Raw genomic sequence first — 17,046 nt, forward strand, 5'->3', positions numbered from 1 at the left:
GAGTGCTCTGGCACCCATCGCACTGTCCCTTGTGGCAAACCTCACCCACTCGGAACTCTAATTAGAAAGTGATACGATCTGACCCAGGTGTTAAATTAATGTCCTGGACTTTTTCTTGACTGTTTATTGTTGTCATGAGGTGTTTTTTGTGTGAACACTGCAAAGATAAACCCTGCTTTTACATGATAGGATTCTGTACAGCAGGTTTATCCTGATTTCCCCTCATTGGTTAGAAATAGAACGAGAAAGGGAGTAAGATTTACCCCGTCTTCTCTTTCCTTTCTTTCTTGTCTTTCTCACGGCTTTCTCAACACAGATGTTGCTGGTACGTATGACTGAAAGCTCTGGCAGTCCATGTGTCTTTTGACTCTCCTCTCCCTCTCCCTCCTCTCCTGGCATCAGCTTCAACAGACACTGTTGAGACTGTTTCATGCGTAAATATAGTAAACAGACACTTGGCTTGGCTGGTGCTTGTTTCAGATGTAACTTGCTTTTATTTATTATGTGACATTTCTGTAAGACTAAATCCACAGCCTCCTCTGAGCCCTGTTTGCCTGATCTCCCTCTAGTGTCTATACTTTCAATTACCCTCCCTATTGTAGTGTCAAATACCCTGGATACACCACTTAATCTGGTTTTAGTCATTAGGATGAGTGTGTGTTTTTGAATCACTTTATGTTGATAGTCTATTTAGTATCATGTCAACAGAGGATCAGTTGACACTCGCAACTGTTTGTCACTTTAATGAGACGATTCTGACACACATTTACAGATGCAAGTATAGTGTGAACTATATCATATTTGACTGTCAACAGATAAGCAACTAATTGTCAACTCATCTATGACAATAAACAGATGATCAACAAAGAATTGATCGTGCATTTTAGTGAATTCGAAAGACTGGAAGCACCGTTTATAGTCTATTTACTGTTAGTTAATTGTGTGTCACCAATCTGTTCAAAAGTGTCAACTGATTATGTGTTGACAGTGATACTGGATACCTGTTAATTACTACACAACATGACCATGCCATGACATCTGACATGTTTGCACACTTTCTTCTAGCTCATTTGAGATATTTTAAAGCTGATGGAGAAAATTGTCAATTGTCAATGATAATTTATTTCCTATATAACCACATTGTTTCCATACAAATCTCTTGTTTTGGGGCTTTTACCTTAAACTAGTGAAGCACCCGCTGTGAGCTGTGTGAGACTGGTCAGAAATAGCACTTTTAGTGATTTTTTACGATATATCTCATCCGAAGTCTTCACAGTGGTGAGCTAAGTAAGTCACCTGGCAAGTTTGAATGTTCAATTGAATGTTCAATTGAATGTTTAACTTACAGTTATTTTAAAGTTCATATTTATTATCTCTTCATGTAACTGTTCAGTATTTGTGTTTTGTCTTTTATATAAAATATATATATATTTTATATCAAAGTTCAACCTGAATTTCAGTGATAATAAAGTTATTCTGATTCTGATCATGCGAGTAACAGACATACTTTCCTTGCATTTATAGATAAATGTTAAATATTTGTTCCCAATTTCTGGAAGTTAAAGCTGCACTGCATATTTTTGTAAACAGGCTCTGCCAATCGAAACTGTCAAACCTGACTGAAGGAGCTTCTGTATGTTATATCTGTAGCTGTCTGACTTTACTAGTGCAATGTTACTGTCTGTCTAGACATAAAGTGATTCACTTACTGTGTGCAGCAATGTTGCAGAGATATATGACATTTTAAACACCACTATACTGAGAAACACTGACACTGTGTGGAGCTGATAGACTTCATCAGGATTGTGTGAACTCATGTAACAATGGTTTACAATAGAGAAAAATGCCTTCTGTCTCATGCAGAAAAGCATAAGTTACTTTCTTATATAGTAACTAGAAATGATATGCATGTTCCAACCTGTGACATGTGATATCTCGTGACATGGAAATGAAAGATGCACAGCTGATGGATTTCTATGCGCTGACTTCATGCTTGTGCTGTGTTCCTCTGCAGCCCAGATCCAGGGGGAGGTGGAGCGAATCTTTGAGCTTGCACGCAGCCTGCAGCTGGTAGTTCTAGATGCAGACACAATCAATCATCCTCTCCAGGTGTCCAAGACCTCGCTGGCCCCAATTCTAGTCTATGTCAAGATCTCCTCACCAAAGGTAAGTTTAACCAGAGAGTGATGTCGAGTTTGGACATTTTCCTAAAGTGAGTTGCACCTTGTGAGCTACACTGCTACACAGAACAATATATATATAATACATGAAAAAACTGGACATAATATTATATATCGAAATGAAATAACTTAAAAAATATATAGGGGGGGGGGGGGTGGCTTATTCTGTTATCATTTCTTGTCCTTACACTCGTGTAGTCATACAGTGGTATGCAAATGTTTGGGCACCCCTGTACATTTTCGTGATTTTCCTTTATAAATCATTGGTTGTTTGAAAAAGACATTTCATTTAAATATATCATATAGGAGACAAAAACAGTGATAATTGAGAAGTGAAATAAAGTTTATATGATTTACAGAAAGTGTGCAAGAATTATTAAAACAAAATCAGGCATGTGCATAAGTTTAGGCACCACAAAAGAAAACATTTGTGCATCCTCCTTTTGCAGAAATAACAGCCTCTAAACGCTTCCTATAGCTTCTAATTAGAGTCTGGATTCTCGAGGAAGGTATTTTGGACCATTCTACCTTACAAAACATCTCCAGTTCAGTTTGATGGTTTGCCCCGGCACAACTTCAACTTTGTCACTGATTCCTGGACATTGTTCTCCAGAATCTGCTGATATTGCAGACTTTCTGTAAATCATATAAACTTTATTTCACTTCTAAAATATCACTGTTTGTCTCCTACATGATATATTTAACTGAAATGTCTTATCCAAACAACCAATGATTTATAATAAATCATTGATTTATTGTAAACAATACATTTTAAACATTGTATACATTTGTTTGTCAACGGACAGTCGCTCTAGTTGACGTCCCTTGGCTTTAAGTTGTCGTAGATGTGTGTGAACCAGGGAGCAGAGTTGGTGAATGATTAAGTCCTAGTTTTAACAGTAGCAAGTAATTTCAGGAGGAAATGGAGGCCATGGTTGTAATGGGTTGATCAGGAGTGGATGAATAACTGAGGCTGGGGAGGCTGTTAATGCCTGTGGTGAGATCTGCTAAATTAATATTTTTGATGTTTGGAATAGAAATAAGCCGAGACTGCTTAACTTTCGTTAGTGTTAAGGTAGCGTTGAAAGATATTAACAAGTGATCTGAAATGGTAAGGTCATCAGCAGAACAGTTAGAGGGAGTGATGCCAGAGCAGCAGACGAGATCTAGGATATGGCCTTCAGAGTGGGTAGGGAAATCAACATTCTGTTTAAAATCAAAACTATCCAGGCAGGATGTAAAATCCTTGGAGAGGGTAGGGTTGAGATTGTCCACGTGGATGTTAAAATCACCAAGCAGAATTATATTGGAGGAGAGTGAGGTAAGGTGGGTGAAAAGAGCAGAAAAGTCATCAGTGAAATCCTTATTTGGCTTAGGTGGACGATAGACAGTGACTAAAACAGTGATAGTTGGACCACTCAGTTGAAGAGCCATGGCTTCAAAAGATGAATATGTCGTCAGTTATATGTTGGCTTCTGGGTGGGTAAATGGTTTATTCTTTTAATTGTCCCGTATGTAAACCAGCGCCATGCACATTCAAATATCATGTTTTTGGTTTTCTGCTGGTGAAATTAGAGCTTCAGAGCTTTCTCACAAGCTCCTGATCGTCTCCCTGTGTTCAGTATTCATGTCAGTAAAAGCCGGCATAAAGTTGGAAATGTCAGCCGCGGTGCACTCCTGCATTCAATAATTGTGAGAAATAAATAAAATTAAACATGAGTCAAAGTGTTTAATATCCGGCCATCTTTACGCACGAGTGATGTGTGTTGTGAGCACATAATTGTATGACCTGTTGCGGTCACTTTGCTTGGGCAGTGAGCAGAAACCCTCCGCCTCACCTCCACCTTGAGATCTGACCATTTCTTTATAATCTGTGTGTGTGTGTGTGTGTGTGTGTGCGTGTGCGTGTGTGCGCTGCTCGGATCCCAAAGCATTTACAGACTCACGCACCCACTCATGTCTTTTTTGTCATATTTATCTCTGTTGACAGAGCACCAAGCAAAATCTTCCTGTGCGTCTCCACTTCATTCACTAAGACTGTGTGAAGTTCCTTTTCTGTCCTATGTTCATTGATTTATTTGATCAAAGAGGTGAATATCAGGTGCCTATTTAAATTGATTTGCATATTTAAATGGGGGCGTGGACAGGGAGGAGTTTGACACCTCTGCACGTTGATTTGGGATGTACAAAAGAAACATGCTTGGATCCATGCGTACGCCCACTTTGATACATCTGGATTTAATTGTGCGTACAACAGTTTCTGGGTTTTGGCCTATGCCAAGATTTAGTAGGAAATCCACGTCTTTGTACATGAGGGGCCTGCACTTTCCCGCCCGCAAGATATTCTGTTCACCGAGTTCACAAGGGCATGTTCCAGGCCCTACAAGAGGCGTGCAGAGGCCATGTCGGCGCTCGCCGTTCACGTCCAGGCGAAGAGGGAAAAGGTCGGACCTGCACAGAGTTCAGTGGGGCCACAGCAGCGTCGGTCACGCACATACCAGTGCACAAGCACACACATAAACATAAAAATGTTTATTGAAATGCAGCCAGGCCATGTACCAAGGGCGCAGCCACGAATGTTAATAAAAAACATGAAAACAAACATGAAAAAAAAGGAACATTGACAAACGAACAGAACAGGCCTGTGCACATTAGCCCGCAAGGGGGAGCCTTTGCTCCACCAGTGGGACAGCAGCCCGGTCAGCCTGTGCGTTTGCACATGAGCCCGCTAGAGGGAGCCATTGCTTCACTAGTGGGACAGCAGCCACTGTGATGGGTGTAATGTGCTCTGTGGCCACACAGCCCGTCGTTCCCTCTCAGCCGGGTAATGCAGGCAGGCCACATTTGGGCCCGCTTACGAACCGAGCCCAGCCGTGGCGGGCGTGCGGGGCACCAGACTGGGTAATAAAGACTGTAACTAGGGGCTACAGGCTCCAGTTTGCATCACGCCCATACCGTTTCACAGGGGAAGTGCAGTCACAGGCTCAGGGGGAGAAAGCTCTCGCCTACAAAGAGAAATCATTTATTTACAAAACAAAGGAGCTATTTGAGTTATACCGCCAGAACAGAGCCAGAGCGGTTTCTAATCGAGATATTTCCTAGTCCCCAAAAAGGGAGGGGGTTTATGACCGATATTGGATCTGCGAACACTGAACAAGTACATGAGACAGTACATGTTCAGGATGTTAACACACGCAGCTCTGATACGTTTCATTCTTGTTTGTAAAATGCACCAAGGCTGCAATAGCACCTCTAAGGGAGAGAGGAATGCGGCAGGCAACATACATAGACAACTGCGTCGGAGTCGCCCCAGCAACTTCAGGCACACACCAGACTGCTCACTTCGGTGGGTCACATAGAGACATTCAACGAATGTTGAAAAATAACTTTAGGTTAAGAAATTAACCCCGGTTCTTTGAAACCTGAGTGAGGTATCTCACCAGACCACCCTCCTTGCCTGGAGCGAGGAAGAGGTGTGCTTATTAAAACTGAAGAGATGTGATGAAAAACAGCTTCTGAGACAAGCGCGTATTGGGGGGCGTGTCCCATAGTGAGATACCTCACATGTTTCAAAGAACCTGGGTTCATTTCTTAACCTAAAGTTTTTGTGACGATGAAGTCTGCTAACACGTTAGCATAAAGATCGCTAGCTTAAAATGCTAACGAGTCCATTCACCGAGCAGAAGTGAGATCTGTGTCTGTCTTTGTTAAGAAGTTTGACCACAGTTTAGTTATTGTCCGGTTTTCTTTGCCTTCCTTTGGTCAACAAAGCTTCGATGACGACTGCTTTGATGACAATCACGCTTTGATTTCGCACTGCACATGCTCAATAACTGCTGTAAAGTTCCACATACTATCTCTCCCCCTCCTTCCCTCCCTCTGTGTGTGCATATTAAGTAGCCATGTGTATTCTCTGTGAGCGTCAGCTGATTGGCCGAAAAAACAACAAAAGCTCTGGAATGTGAGATCGCCACACCCAAACTAGGAGTGATTCACAGCGATCAAACAAACCTTAATTCAAACACAAAGTTTATGGTTTTAAGACCCACAATACTGTGATTTGAAGCATGTGGTGGCTTCTTATAAACTTCAAGTAGAACAATTTTGAAAAAACGTAAAGCCCTCATTTTGAAAAAACACACACCTTTTTTCATGTTTTACTCGTTTTGCGCTGGGCCGACTTGCGCCTTCTTTGACCGTGGTGGGCCACATATATCCTTACCACATATATTACTGTCCACTGTAAACTCACTCCTTCTTCAATGTAGGTGTTGACCAGACTGATCAAGACAAGAGGAAAGTCTCAGACCAAACATCTAAACGTTCAGCTGGTGGCAGCAGACAAGCTCGCCCAGTGCCCGCCGGTAAGTGCCATCTAGTGGCCACAGTGAAAGGTGGCAGGGCCATAGCAACTGTTGTTGGACAGATACTCTCAGTGTTCTGTTGTTTTATTTTTTGAGGAAATTTGGGGACGTAGCAGCTTCAGTTTTCATGACTGGTATATTATTTATATATTTGTTGTTTAGTTGAAAATGTATCATTAAAACATCAGAGAAAAATAATACATTAAGATAAAACACATAGGTAGAAACCCATTGTGGGCATGTTGTGAACAATGCATAACATAGTAATAAAATGTCATTACCTAAATATTACATACAAGCATTTTATAACCTGAGAAAAAATTAACCACAAATGCGTGGAAACAGAATTTGGATTTTATGTTCTGAAGTGATTCGGTGTCCACTGTTATATGTAAATGACTATATGCACATACAGAAGCATCGCTCTAAATTATAAGCCCGCCCTTTAACTTCCAGTCAGTTGTTGACAAGGAGAAACCTGGACATTTGAAGGTAAATTGGTCATTAAAACTTCTAATATTGTCTTTTGGTAGTTCAACATGGCCTAAAATGAAAGGAGTTAAAATGTCATTGTCACATCAGAACATCTCTGCATCTTTGACAGCTTACTGGGAATAGTCGGCTGGCTTATTGAAAACCAGGAAGTGACCGTGCATGTAGTCAATTGGCTGGAGATAATGTACAGTGTGCATATTATCGGCCAACTGTTGTCTTAGCTTATCTTATAAAATGTTAACCAGACCAAAGACGCACAACCGACACAGCCAGTTTTCAGTCGCAGGTCGTATCTGTCTTCCTCTGCTGTTTCCTGTTTGTCCTTTATTTCCTCTTTGTTGTTTTCCTGCAGGAAATGTTTGATGTCATCCTAGATGAAAACCAGCTCACAGACGCGTGTGAGCACATCGCTGATTACCTGGAGTCCTACTGGAGAGCCACTCATCCACCAGAAATGGAGCCTGTCAACGCAATGGTGGCCCGGCTGGCTGAGAATACACTGCCCACCAGTCCTTCAGGAAAACCGGTACATGCAGCACAGATGCATAGTGTATACAAAGAAAAAAAACGAAGCTATCAACACAACAAGTCTATGAAAGATAATATTATTCATAGCTTCATGTCATCTCATGCCACTCATGTCATCTGAACAAAGTCTGCTGAATGTGGATAAACTGCATTGTAAATGAAAGTTTCTGCTGGAGGAGTAAGGTATAATGTTGCCAGTGTGCTGCATTATTTGTTTTCATATTTCATCTAACATTTTCATGTCATTTCTCCTCATCCTTCCTTCACTGGAAAGTCGCTGAAATGAGATAGGTCTACCTCTGGTGAGTGAGACACTTTCCACTTCTATTTCCGTTTTCACCACTGCAGTAATGAAGATGAATTACAGAAGCTTCTTCTGTAGCGTTTAGCTACTGAGGACATGCATATATTATATTCTGTGAAGACAAACAAATCACACAAAAACGTCCATTCATTTAATGATAAAGCCACTTGCTGAGAAACCAGTAAAATGTTATCGTAATGTATCGGCAGAATCAGTGTAAAAACTTAATTTGGAATGTTTATCAGGACAAACACAAGTATGATTAATTAATCAATCATTGATTTATTTCTACGTTGACCACAATGATCAGGGTTTCTAAATCCTGCTATCACAAACCTGATTCAAATAAATGGGTTGTTATCAGCTTCTGCGGTGCTTGCTGATTATCTGCGGGAAGTAGGGGTGCTGGGGGTGCTGCAGCATGATGAACCCAAAATTAAAATTGTCGCGGAGACGTCTTCAGCGACTCGCTCCCGGTAATCATCAGAGAGAACATTTCCACTCTGTGCCGCATGAAGACATGGTTACACACATCTTTAGAGGTTCGGAGACAGTGTGGTGTTTACATTGCACCTGAATAGGCAGGGACATCACTTTTTTACTTCACTTGAGTTGGCAAAAACATCACATCACCAAGAAAACAAGCCTGATTGGTAGAGTCAGAAGAGAGCTTCTCCCGTGCGTAAAGACGCAAATGCCGCTGTTCACCACACAGGTGCTGAAAAGTGACAACGCATCACTCACTGTCAACCAGGGCAAAACAAAAAAAATCTGCATTTTATTCACTGTCCACACAACTGTGACCATCACGAGTGGGGAAAAAGGCTAAACTAGACATGGTTTACAATTCAAGCTGCTTTCCCTTCAGCAGCCACGCGCAGATGTCCCGTAACAGTGCTTTGTAATATCCTCGACCTGGCTGCAACAAATGCCTCAGTTCTTCATATATAAAAAAACAAACTCTGATGTAGACCAAAGAAGCCTAAAAACGTAGGTCTCAGTTCACTTCATGTGAACCAAAATGCAGGAAGTGGACCACAACGCAGGGCATTGTGTGTAGAACGATAGCCGGGAGAAAATGTCTGAGCTCAATGTTGTAGCGTATATTTTTAATATGTTCGCATAAATCAAAAATAAAACAGACCAAGAGGATTTGATGCAGCTCTGATGTAGAGGAAACTGATTCGGGTTTGGTTCGTTTCACTAATGTGCGAAAGTGTGAAAGCAAACTTGGACCTGCTGAATGTTGCAACCCCGTCCCCAATCGTACTGAGTCTGGCTGACTATTAGGTGTGAAAACGACCTAAAACAAGCAGGGCTGTGGGTCCCCAGGTCCAGGATTGAGATACCACGATCTAGGCTATCATAGAATCTGACAATGTCTTCAGTATGGACCTGTGGAGCTGACAATAGAATCCCAGGACTAAATATGTGTCTCCCTCTGCCTGGAACAAGCTACAAATGGAACTGGTCTCATTGGACACTTTTTAAGTATTGTTTAATGATTTGGCAGAAACATCTGGCTATAGATTCATTCATACATTCATTCGTCTACCGCTTTTTCCTCCACAAGAGTGTTGCAGGGCTGCTGGTGCCAATACCAGCTGACAAAAAGCGGGGGGTACACCCTGGACAAGTTGCCAGTCCATGTTTTGCATAAATGCTCTTTAATTTATTTTATTGAAAATGTCTTGACAATAGAATAGAATATAGCTTTACAGGAAAAATATAAAACAAAAAACAATAACATTTACACAGACTGGGTTAAATTACATAGTAAACTGCATACAAGGTTCTTCAGCGTGTTCTCATGGGAAAACCTTTTTTTGGAACCCTTTTAAACCCTTTCTACAGGAAAGGGTTTTTAAAGGGTTCTCTGGATCAAAATGGTTCTTACTGGAACCATTAGTGTTACCAAGAACCCTTGAAAACCCTTTCTAAGCTGTCAGTGAAACCACACCTCTCTGTATGAGCTACTTCTCATCAACTGGATCACACACTGATGATGTGCTAACTCTCAGCTAGTTGCTAAATCGTCACCACCACAGTCAATACTTCATACACAAAGCTATAAATATATATATATATATATAAATATATATATATATATATATATATATATATAGTTGTTTTTTTAACCTCTTTTCTAGTATAAACTAGGGATGCAACGGTAGTTTTCCCACGGTTCGGTATGCATCACGGTTTTTGGGTTTATCGGTACGGTTTCGATATCTTAATATAAAACTACTCAGATTAGCAAAGGCAATATTACATTGTAAAAATAAATAGTCAGTCAATAATTGAAACCAAACGAAACAGCAAACATAAAACCACACAAATTAATAAAGTTTAGTGCTATCCGATTAAAATAAACACAATTTTAACCCACTCACACAAACTTCAACTACAAATACACCATGCTGCTCCAAATAAAAGAGACGGGTGATGACGCTTGCTCTGGGCGGCGCTGTAGAGCGAGTGTCTGTCGAATATCTAACTTCAAACCAACTTCACTGCGCTGCATAACAGATGTTTGCACACCGTGGTTTGTTGACATTGATTTTATCAATCTCATCATAGTCTACACTGAATCCCAAATGCTCTCACACAGCGACTTATACAAAGATGGTAGAACCTCATTTGTAAGGCTCTGGTTATCATTAGGAATAAAATGTGGACTGTGGTCAGGTCAAGGTTGGGGTTAGGCATCAACTGGTTATGGTTAAAGTTAAAGTTATGGTTTAAGAGGTTTTGTTTCGGCTGTGGACGTTCGTTTGTGTATATATTACTGCATTTGAGTTTGTTTTTATGGATTTTAAAGCTCCCATAGAGAGGTCCTATCACACATATGGAGGTCTACTTACATACATTAACATGTATTTGTGGTCAAAAACCTCCTAGTTGCTGCAAATGAGCAAATCTCTCCTCACTGAAGCTCTCGTTAGCCGCGCTGTTTCAGGCCAAAATCTCACCTGCAGAAGACAGACAATGAAAGAGCTTTCCCAACTGTCTTGTGATTGGCCAATACTTGGAAGTGACATAATTAGCACACCCGCTCTCAGAAGCACAGCTCCCCCCTCTGGAACGGTGGATGCACTGCTTCTCATTATCAAAACATTGTTTTAACAATGTTTAAAAATGGCTTTGTCACAACTCCCCAGTCCCTCAGTCCCTTTTTACGCTTTTGACCCGGAGTCAGACCCAGAGTCAGAAGACCGTAAGAGAAGAGGTATCGGCACAGATACACACCAAAAAACAGAGTTAATTGGAACTTCTGGTCTATGGGAGCTTTAAGTTACAATCCTGCCTATTTTTGAAGACTCATATGTAATGATTGCATGATGCGACTACTCACTATGTTGCCTTTTGTTTGTACCAGGATGAGCATAAAAACGAAAAGTCAGCAGCCCCTAAGAGGAATGGCTCCCGTGAGAACCACCTGGACCAGCACCCGCCTACAGCCCAGGCTCAGGAGCAGAGGGCTGAGGAGGTTCAAAGAAAGGAGGAGGGGGAGCGGCTTCTGAGGACTGAACCAAAGAGACTCCAGCACACACATCACCATCACCACCACCGCATGGAGCATCACAGTCACACCCAGCACAGTCAAACACACGGTGGTATGGAAGTACAATCGAGCAGGAATTATAGCCAGAGGATTCCCCGCAGGCACCTGCCTGAGGGGAGGGAGGATGAGGGAGAGGATCTGGTGGAGGAGGAAGAGGAGGAGGAGGTTCGCTATAACCACCAAGGCCAAAACCACCACCATCATAACAGCAACCACCACCACCACCATCATCAACATCAGCATCACAGGGGGAACAGTCAGCCACACGTCGAAGAAGACTATGAACAGGAGCACAATCGACAGCACAGGCATCACCAGCATATTCCACCACGAAAGCACCCCATGGATCACTATTCTGTTCATCACAACAACCACCATCACCACGGCAGAGACAGGGACAGACACAGGGACCGAGACAAGGACAGAAACAAGGACAGAGACAGACACAAGCACAGAGAGAGAGACCGTGATAGAGATCAAGGTAGAGACAGGGACAGAGATGCGAGACAATGGCACAGAGATTCTTATACACACTCATGACTGGTGTATGATTGTATGCTGCTCAAGTTTTTAATGCACTAATAAACAAGGCAGAATGTGTTGTCTCAGTAGAGAAAGTTTCTCCTCATATTGTTTTGCCATTTTTACCCTCTGCCATATGCACAGACTTTGTCCTTTTTTCTTATTCTTTGACAACTGTAGGAAATGTTTTTGTTTGTGATGATTTCGATGAATTATTTTTATCCACATCCCTTTTCTCAGTGTACGTTTATGCACAAATGATGTTTTAGGCTAAACTTCATTACTCAGGCAGCATTCTGTACAAGAACAAGGCTACATTTAAGATGTGATTTTTTTGTTTTGTTTTTGCTTTGTTTGGGGGTTTTTTTTTCGATAAAATGTCTGAAAATAGTGAACATTTCTCATACACCAAAGTGTACGCATTTCTTGTGGCCCAAGATTTTGAAACCAAATGACATTTCAGTCACATTGATAATGGAAAAAGAAACATTGCGTCTGCACATGAGAGAAGCAACAACCAGCAAATGATTAATAATCCATTGATTATTTTATTCTCTTATTGATTTATTTTAGTGATTGACTGATCATTCCAACTCAAATATTTTTTATTATATAATCCAGCAGCTCATTTCAATTAATTTATTATCAAAAACATATTATCTCCATAAAAACATTTCGTGATAGCAAGATTATTGTTTTGCAAAAATAGCATCTATGGCTGCACCCTTGGAAACTGATGAATATATGAAGAAGTAAAAATAGTTTAATTAATAACACAATAATTAAAACTACTTTCAGATTTTGAAATGTGACAGTTTGCCGCTATTTCTCCGATCATAAAAGATTGATTTCTCAAAAAACTGGTGATTTGAGGACGTCATCTTGGCTATGATGTGAATTTTTTTTCACCAGTATTGGTTTTTGTGTCATTTTGTATTGATTCTAAGTTAAAATAGATTATCATGTAATTAACTCATGATATCAGGACTTGGTCTGGTCATGAGTCTGATTTGTTCGTTGCATCTGTGCATTGAATACATTTTATGTCTGTTTTGTCTCATCAAATGGTCAAATTACTGTGGGGATCAACCAACTTGTGTATTGAAAACCAGATGCATATCTTCAGAAGTCAACTATTATGTTATACACTGGCACTTAAAGTCTAACTATTTTTCTACTTGATTCTAACTACTTTTGGCAACGTGTTCAGTCGTATTTATTGAGCTGCATTTGCTCTGTCTGGAAGCATGAATACTGACACTCACCTGTGCTCACTGCATCCTCTTGTGATAGTGCTTGAATACAAACTCTATGCATTTGTACATAATTCATGAATGCCTTGTTGGGTAAATGTAGTGAGAACCAGAGAACTGGTCGCACTGGTAGAACTTGAGCAACTGTGTATGTGTGGATTACATTGGGTTTCTTTCTTCCTTGTTTGTTTTGGATATTTTGTTTTGTACAGTTTAGAACTTTTTTGACAAATATGCATTCTATTGTTAAAAATTATCAAAATTAAACAATAAACAAAAAATGTGTTTTATGCCAGCATGGGCCACACTTACTTATTATGTGCTTCTTATTATGCAGATCTTAACTCGACTGACAACTGAGCCATAACAAATTACGACGAAAGCTCGACGTTCCTTTAGCACCAAACTTTTTCTTTAAGGAATTTGACACATTTGCTTTGTCCCAACTGCCAAACTGTTTCCATCCCTTCTGGTAAATGTTATCCAGCTTGTGTGGACAAAAGTATTATTTCATATAACTTTTGTGACTTTTAAATGCAGCATATCCAGTCGCTGTCAACTGTGTTCTGTGATTTGAACTGCATTGAGGAACTTTGAACTACGACGGGGAGCTTTGAACTTCAGACAGAAACTCTGCACTTTTAATATAATTTTTCTTTCCATCTGACGGATTCTTGGTGACCCTCCTCTTCCGTGTTGGTCTACAGCTACTTTTTTTTGGTGTGTCATAGCAGTTGGCATCTCTATTGTTGCATTATTATCATCCTCTTCTAATTCCTTCCTTCAGCAACAGGCATCTGCTGACTTCACCCATTCATTTCACCCACCTCAGTTTAAGGGAATGAACTGTGGGGAAATATGCCATTTAACTGAGGATGACACTTATAAATCCTGTGGATGACCTTCAGGAAGCCTTGTCAAATAAGTGAGATACAGTAACAAAACAAGTGTTGCATTTTATTTATTAATTTAAAACTAAACTAATTGCAAAATTAAGTAAATCATTATACAAATGCAAGCTAGTACAACATAGCTGACATTCAAAACCCCATTAACAAGTTTTGTCAAACACATTTTATTGCTTAAAATCTAATAATAATAATAATAATAATTATAATAAAATCATGCCGTGGCGAGCAATCCTGGAAGAGCTGACGGATAGAGGGACTGAGGCTCCTTACATCGGCCCCGTCTCAGGTCCAGCCCATGTTCCTTGCTGCATGCCACATTGGGTAGCCAGCCCAGACACCTCTGCTGTAGGGAGCAGAGCTCCTCTGAGGGCCCAAGTACCCCTTCATGGGACCATAACCAGATGAATGCTGACCATAGCCGCTTCCAAACTCGTAGCAATTTCTACCACCATAGCCACTTTGCTGGTCCCCATAACCGCCAACATATCCAGGGTATCCACCATAGCTGCTGCCAAAGTTGTAGCCTCCACCATTTCCATAGTTGTAGTTTGTGTCATAGTCCCTGCTACTGCAGCCATTTACCCTCACACAGACTCTACCCGACCACCTGCCCATTGCTATCATGCCTCTGTTGTTGTCCTGAATCAAATGCTTGGTCAGGGCTTTTTTGACCTCAACTTTATATCCGCTGATGTTGTGGAACTTCTCTGCTATTGCCCTGTCAGCTGCATGTTGTTCAACAAAGAGCACAAAGCCAAACCCTCTTTTCTTTCCTGTATCCTTATCTGAGATAACTATGGCCTTCTCAATGTCACCATACTGGCGAAAATGGCCGATCAGATGTTCCTCCTCAATGTTGTCTTTCAGACCACCAACAAAGATTTTCTTTACATTTGTGAGGGCCTCTGGTTTGTTGGCATCCTCTCTCACTACAGCCCAATTCACTTCAACGGTTTTGCCGTCAATGGTGTGCGGCCTACATTTTATTGCAGTGTCAGCTTCCTCAATTGTGGAGTAGGTTACAAAGCCAAAACAGCGGGAACGCTGCAGATGCATATCTTCAATGACATTGCAGTCGATGACCGTACCATACTTCTCGAAATGCATGCGCAGACCATTGCTGTTGGTGTATACATTCAATCTACGGACAAAAAGTTTACAGTGTTGGGGGCTCATATTTCTTTTAACAATGGGGTTGGTAAAGGCAAACATTTGATCTCAAAATGGTGACTGATGACATCTGCGATAGTTTTCTTCTCCTTCTCTATTTTCAGCAGTTGGCAATTGCATATATGGATGACTTACAAAGTCATATCAAAGGAATGTGATGTATCAATTGAGATCAAAGCAGTGTTCCACTTCCAGATTTATTTATCCACCTCCGCATTTGTATGACTCTTCTGTCTGAGACAGTCACATAGCTTTGTATTCACGGAAGGAGATTGTTACCACGTTACAGAAAAACGATGATTTTTACCACAGGACATGAAAAAAAGAAAAGATTCTGGTGGATTATGGGATGTTTGTCCCAGTACGTGAAACACCGGACAGAGACGGACAGTCATTTTGAGACCAATGTAAGCGATATGCGGAAAGTTGTTGTTTACTACTGTTGCTAGGCAGCGGACGTTTATCCGGCAGCACAAGTTGAATATTTTGGTTGTACGCCCCCTGCCGTTGCAGCGAATACTGCAACGAACAACATGGTGAGTATAAAACGCCTCCGTGTGTACGCATAGGGCGCGCGCCGTCTGCGGAGCGCCGCGCCACATCACACGCACGAGTATAAACAAGGTTCAACGCGAGTTTATGACCCGCTCCCGTTCCTGTCAGATTAAAACTCATGCAATGAAATAAAAATGTTTACAGCCTTAAACATATGGTAATTAACAGTGTTGTTGTTACAATGTTAAAATAGTTAATGTACTACAATTGACATTACATATGTGTGTTGCAGTTAAATAAATCTTTTAAAGATGTATAACCAGACTTCTTTGTTGGTTTTGCTATTGTTGATATTTAATTAGGCATTAGGCACATTACATTAACCTAAAACTTAATTAAAATGCCACAGTCTGTTTTTTTAGAATATAGACATTAAGAGAATTAATCATCATGCAAGTACTTTTACTTTTAATACTTAAAGTACGTTTAAAATCAGGTACTTTTCACTTTTACTTAAGTAGGGTTGTCATTTTGGTATTTCTACTTTAACTAAAGTAAATATTTCTTTGGTTATTTGTGCTTTTACTTAAGTACTGAGATTCAGTACTTCATCCACCACTGCCACTAACCAGCCCCTCTCAGGCAACAACCTTCCCAGAATCTCAACCGGCAGCTCAACATACCCCAAATGGTATTTCAAGTCCATTGGCTGTAACCAGCTGCAATCATTAAGTTGACCTTGCAGGTGCCGTCGAAAGAAACTTTCACGTATGGTTGATACCATTGATCCTGTATCTAACAAACAGTTCACCTTCACCCCTCCCAATGTAACAGTTACTGTGGGACACTGACCTAATAGGTAAGAATTAGACTGGCTTACCGAAATAGGTAGGCTGGAGCCAACACTGCTCCCTTGCAATGTGTGGCTCGGTGCGTGGGAGGGGCCTAGTTTTCCCAATGACTGGGAAGTGCTATTAGCTTGGGCAGCTGGGGTGTGTACAGATGGTACTTCAACACGAATCAATGAATTCAGGTACACATCACGTCAATAGTGATAGTCTTGTCACGATCTCACCTGCACCGTCCTCATTATTTTATTATTTAGTCTATTATGTTGTTTTTGTGCACTGCTGTGGCTTGTCCTTCCTCCTTCTCACTCTGCAGGGGGCGTGGTTGACCTACATTCCCTCAGACGCCGGTGATTGACTACACCTGCGCGGCTCCGCCTCACCTGCTCCTGATCAGCAATCAGGAGGACT

At 41.0% G+C, this 17,046-nt stretch overlaps 2 protein-coding genes across 2 annotated transcripts in view; one reads left to right on the forward strand and one right to left on the reverse strand.

Annotated features, from left to right (window-relative positions):
• cacnb2b (calcium channel, voltage-dependent, beta 2b) overlaps positions 1 to 11,976 on the forward strand; it is a gene marked incomplete at both ends in the record, with an annotated part of 43,110 nt that extends 31,134 nt beyond the window's left edge. Inside the window, 4 exons of the mRNA XM_083907463.1 lie at positions 2,015 to 2,166; positions 6,449 to 6,544; positions 7,392 to 7,565; positions 11,251 to 11,976. Of these exons, the coding sequence (XP_083763589.1) occupies positions 2,015 to 2,166; positions 6,449 to 6,544; positions 7,392 to 7,565; positions 11,251 to 11,976 (1,148 nt within the window). The remainder of the gene's footprint in view (positions 1 to 2,014; positions 2,167 to 6,448; positions 6,545 to 7,391; positions 7,566 to 11,250) is intronic.
• Positions 11,977 to 14,404: 2,428 nt separating this feature from the next.
• Positions 14,405 to 15,298, reverse strand: LOC310942420 (heterogeneous nuclear ribonucleoprotein A0-like; the record flags this gene model as incomplete). The annotated part of the gene is made up of 1 exon (XM_083907800.1): positions 14,405 to 15,298. The coding sequence occupies one exon, from the start codon at positions 15,296 to 15,298 to the stop codon at positions 14,405 to 14,407; it is 894 nt and encodes a 297-aa protein (XP_083763926.1).
• Between the last annotated feature and the right edge of the window lie 1,748 nt (positions 15,299 to 17,046).

The sequence above is a fragment of the Microchirus variegatus genome, assembly GCF_963457635.1.
Source record: "Microchirus variegatus genome assembly, chromosome: 21".
NCBI classification, from domain to species: domain Eukaryota; kingdom Metazoa; phylum Chordata; class Actinopteri; order Pleuronectiformes; family Soleidae; genus Microchirus; species Microchirus variegatus.